General features: G+C 46.9%; 1 protein-coding gene across 1 annotated transcript; it reads right to left on the bottom strand.

The window, feature by feature from the left end:
• Positions 1-602: 602 nt before the first annotated feature.
• Positions 603-1,442, bottom strand: LOC149793412 (uncharacterized). The gene has a single exon (XM_089968996.1). It carries the CDS (start codon positions 1,440-1,442, stop codon positions 603-605), a length of 840 nt encoding a protein of 279 aa, XP_089825122.1.
• Positions 1,443-1,762: the final 320 nt, after the last annotated feature.

Raw genomic sequence — 1,762 nt, 5'->3', positions numbered from 1 at the left:
GACTCGATGAAGTCAGTCTTGCGCTGCTCTTTGCTGATTGGTATTCATGTGGCTGATGAGCGAGATGCGCATGTCCTGGAGCAGTGTATGCACTGGAGGCATCGGTTGTTTCTTGATGTTGGGGCCCTCCTGCGTTCCCAGGAGTCGGCGACTTTCATTCTTTGCGCATTCTCGAAGGTTTTGCACCCATTAGGACAGCCAGATCTATCCTTAGCGAAGGACTCGAGGTCTGTCACAGTAATCGAGCTGCATTTCAGGCCTTCCTTGATGGAGTCTTTGAATAGTTTCTTCGGGCGACCAATTTATATGTGATAACTAGATAGAGCTCCATACAAAATCTGACGTGCCATTCGATACTCCTCCATACGGATGACATGACCCGTCCAACGGAGTTGGGCTGTCATGACCATCGCTTTGATGTTGATTAAGCCTGCTCTAGGCATCACTTCTAGGTTCGTCACTCTGTCTTGCCAACTGATGCCCATAATCCAGTGCACGGCTCTCGTGTGGAAGTGCTCAAGCAACTTGATGTGCTTCTTGTATGTTGTCCAGGTCTCACATCCATATAGGAGGCTTGTTATATAAGATTTATACACCATTATCTAGGTGGACAGTTTAATATTCATGTGGCTCAACATGCGAGAGTGTAGACGTTCTAGTGATTGACTGGCGCTGACGATGAGAGCCGTTGTCTCTTTGTCTAACGATCCATCGGAAGATATGATGCTTCCAAGGTATTTGAAGTGATCAACAATTTTCAGCTGGGTGGCTTCGATAGACACATGGGGGGGAGGCACGCTATGTTGCCTGGGACAGGTTGGTGAAGTACCCCTGTCCTGCTCAGACTGATATTGAGTCCGAAGAGTCTGGAGATCTGCTTCGGTGTGTGACACGAGAACACAGTCATCCGTGAAAAGTGCTTCATGAATAAGTTTCTCCATTGTTTTGGACCGGGCATTCAGTCGACAAAGGTCGAAGAGAGAGCCATCCAGTGTGTACTTTATGTACACTCCTTTCTGGAAATCACGTGTAGCATGGTTCAGGTCACATGTGAAGAAGAGGTTGAATAATACTGTGGCGAGAACGCAACCCTGCTTCATGCAGTTAGGAACGTTGAATGGCTCAGAGACATCACCGTTATAGAGAACGATTCCCGTCATGCCGACGTGGAAAACACGGATCATCTTAATGAACTTCCTAGAGTAACCGAGTAGTGCTAAGATGACCCATAGTGCATCTCTGTTGACCGTATACAAGGCCTTTGTGAGCTCTATGAAGACACCGTAATAGTTCATGTTTTGTCCAATGCACTTTTCCTGTATCTGTCTTACTGTGAATATCATGTCGATCGTGCTCCGATCTGGTCTGAATCCATATAGGGCCTCTGGCAGTACGGATTCCGAGACATTGCCGATCAGACGGTTGAAAAGGACGCGCACCATAATCTTGCCTATATTCGATAGGAGTGATATGCTCAAAAGTTTCCGCAGTCAGCTTTGTTCCCTTTGTTTTTGTATAAGGTGACATTCATTGTGTCTTTGAACTCCTGTGGCATGGACTCCTCCTCCTAAATGCTGATCGGGATGCTGTACAGTGTCTCTAGTGCTTTAGGGATTGCTACTTTGAAGTGTTTAACATGAATTCAATCCGCGCCTGATGCATTGCCAGATCTGATCATGTTGATGGTTCGCTCGACTTCTTCCGAGGTAGGGGGGAAAGTCCAGGTCCGAAATAGTTGACTTCGGGACAATTGCGTCTAATG

This window comes from Sinohyriopsis cumingii, chromosome 8 (assembly GCF_028554795.1).
Source record: "Sinohyriopsis cumingii isolate HCF-2022 chromosome 8, ASM2855479v2, whole genome shotgun sequence".
Lineage (NCBI taxonomy): Eukaryota > Metazoa > Mollusca > Bivalvia > Unionida > Unionidae > Sinohyriopsis > Sinohyriopsis cumingii.
The sequence above is the reverse complement of the archived record's forward strand: the minus strand, read 5'-3'. Positions and strand labels throughout refer to the sequence as shown.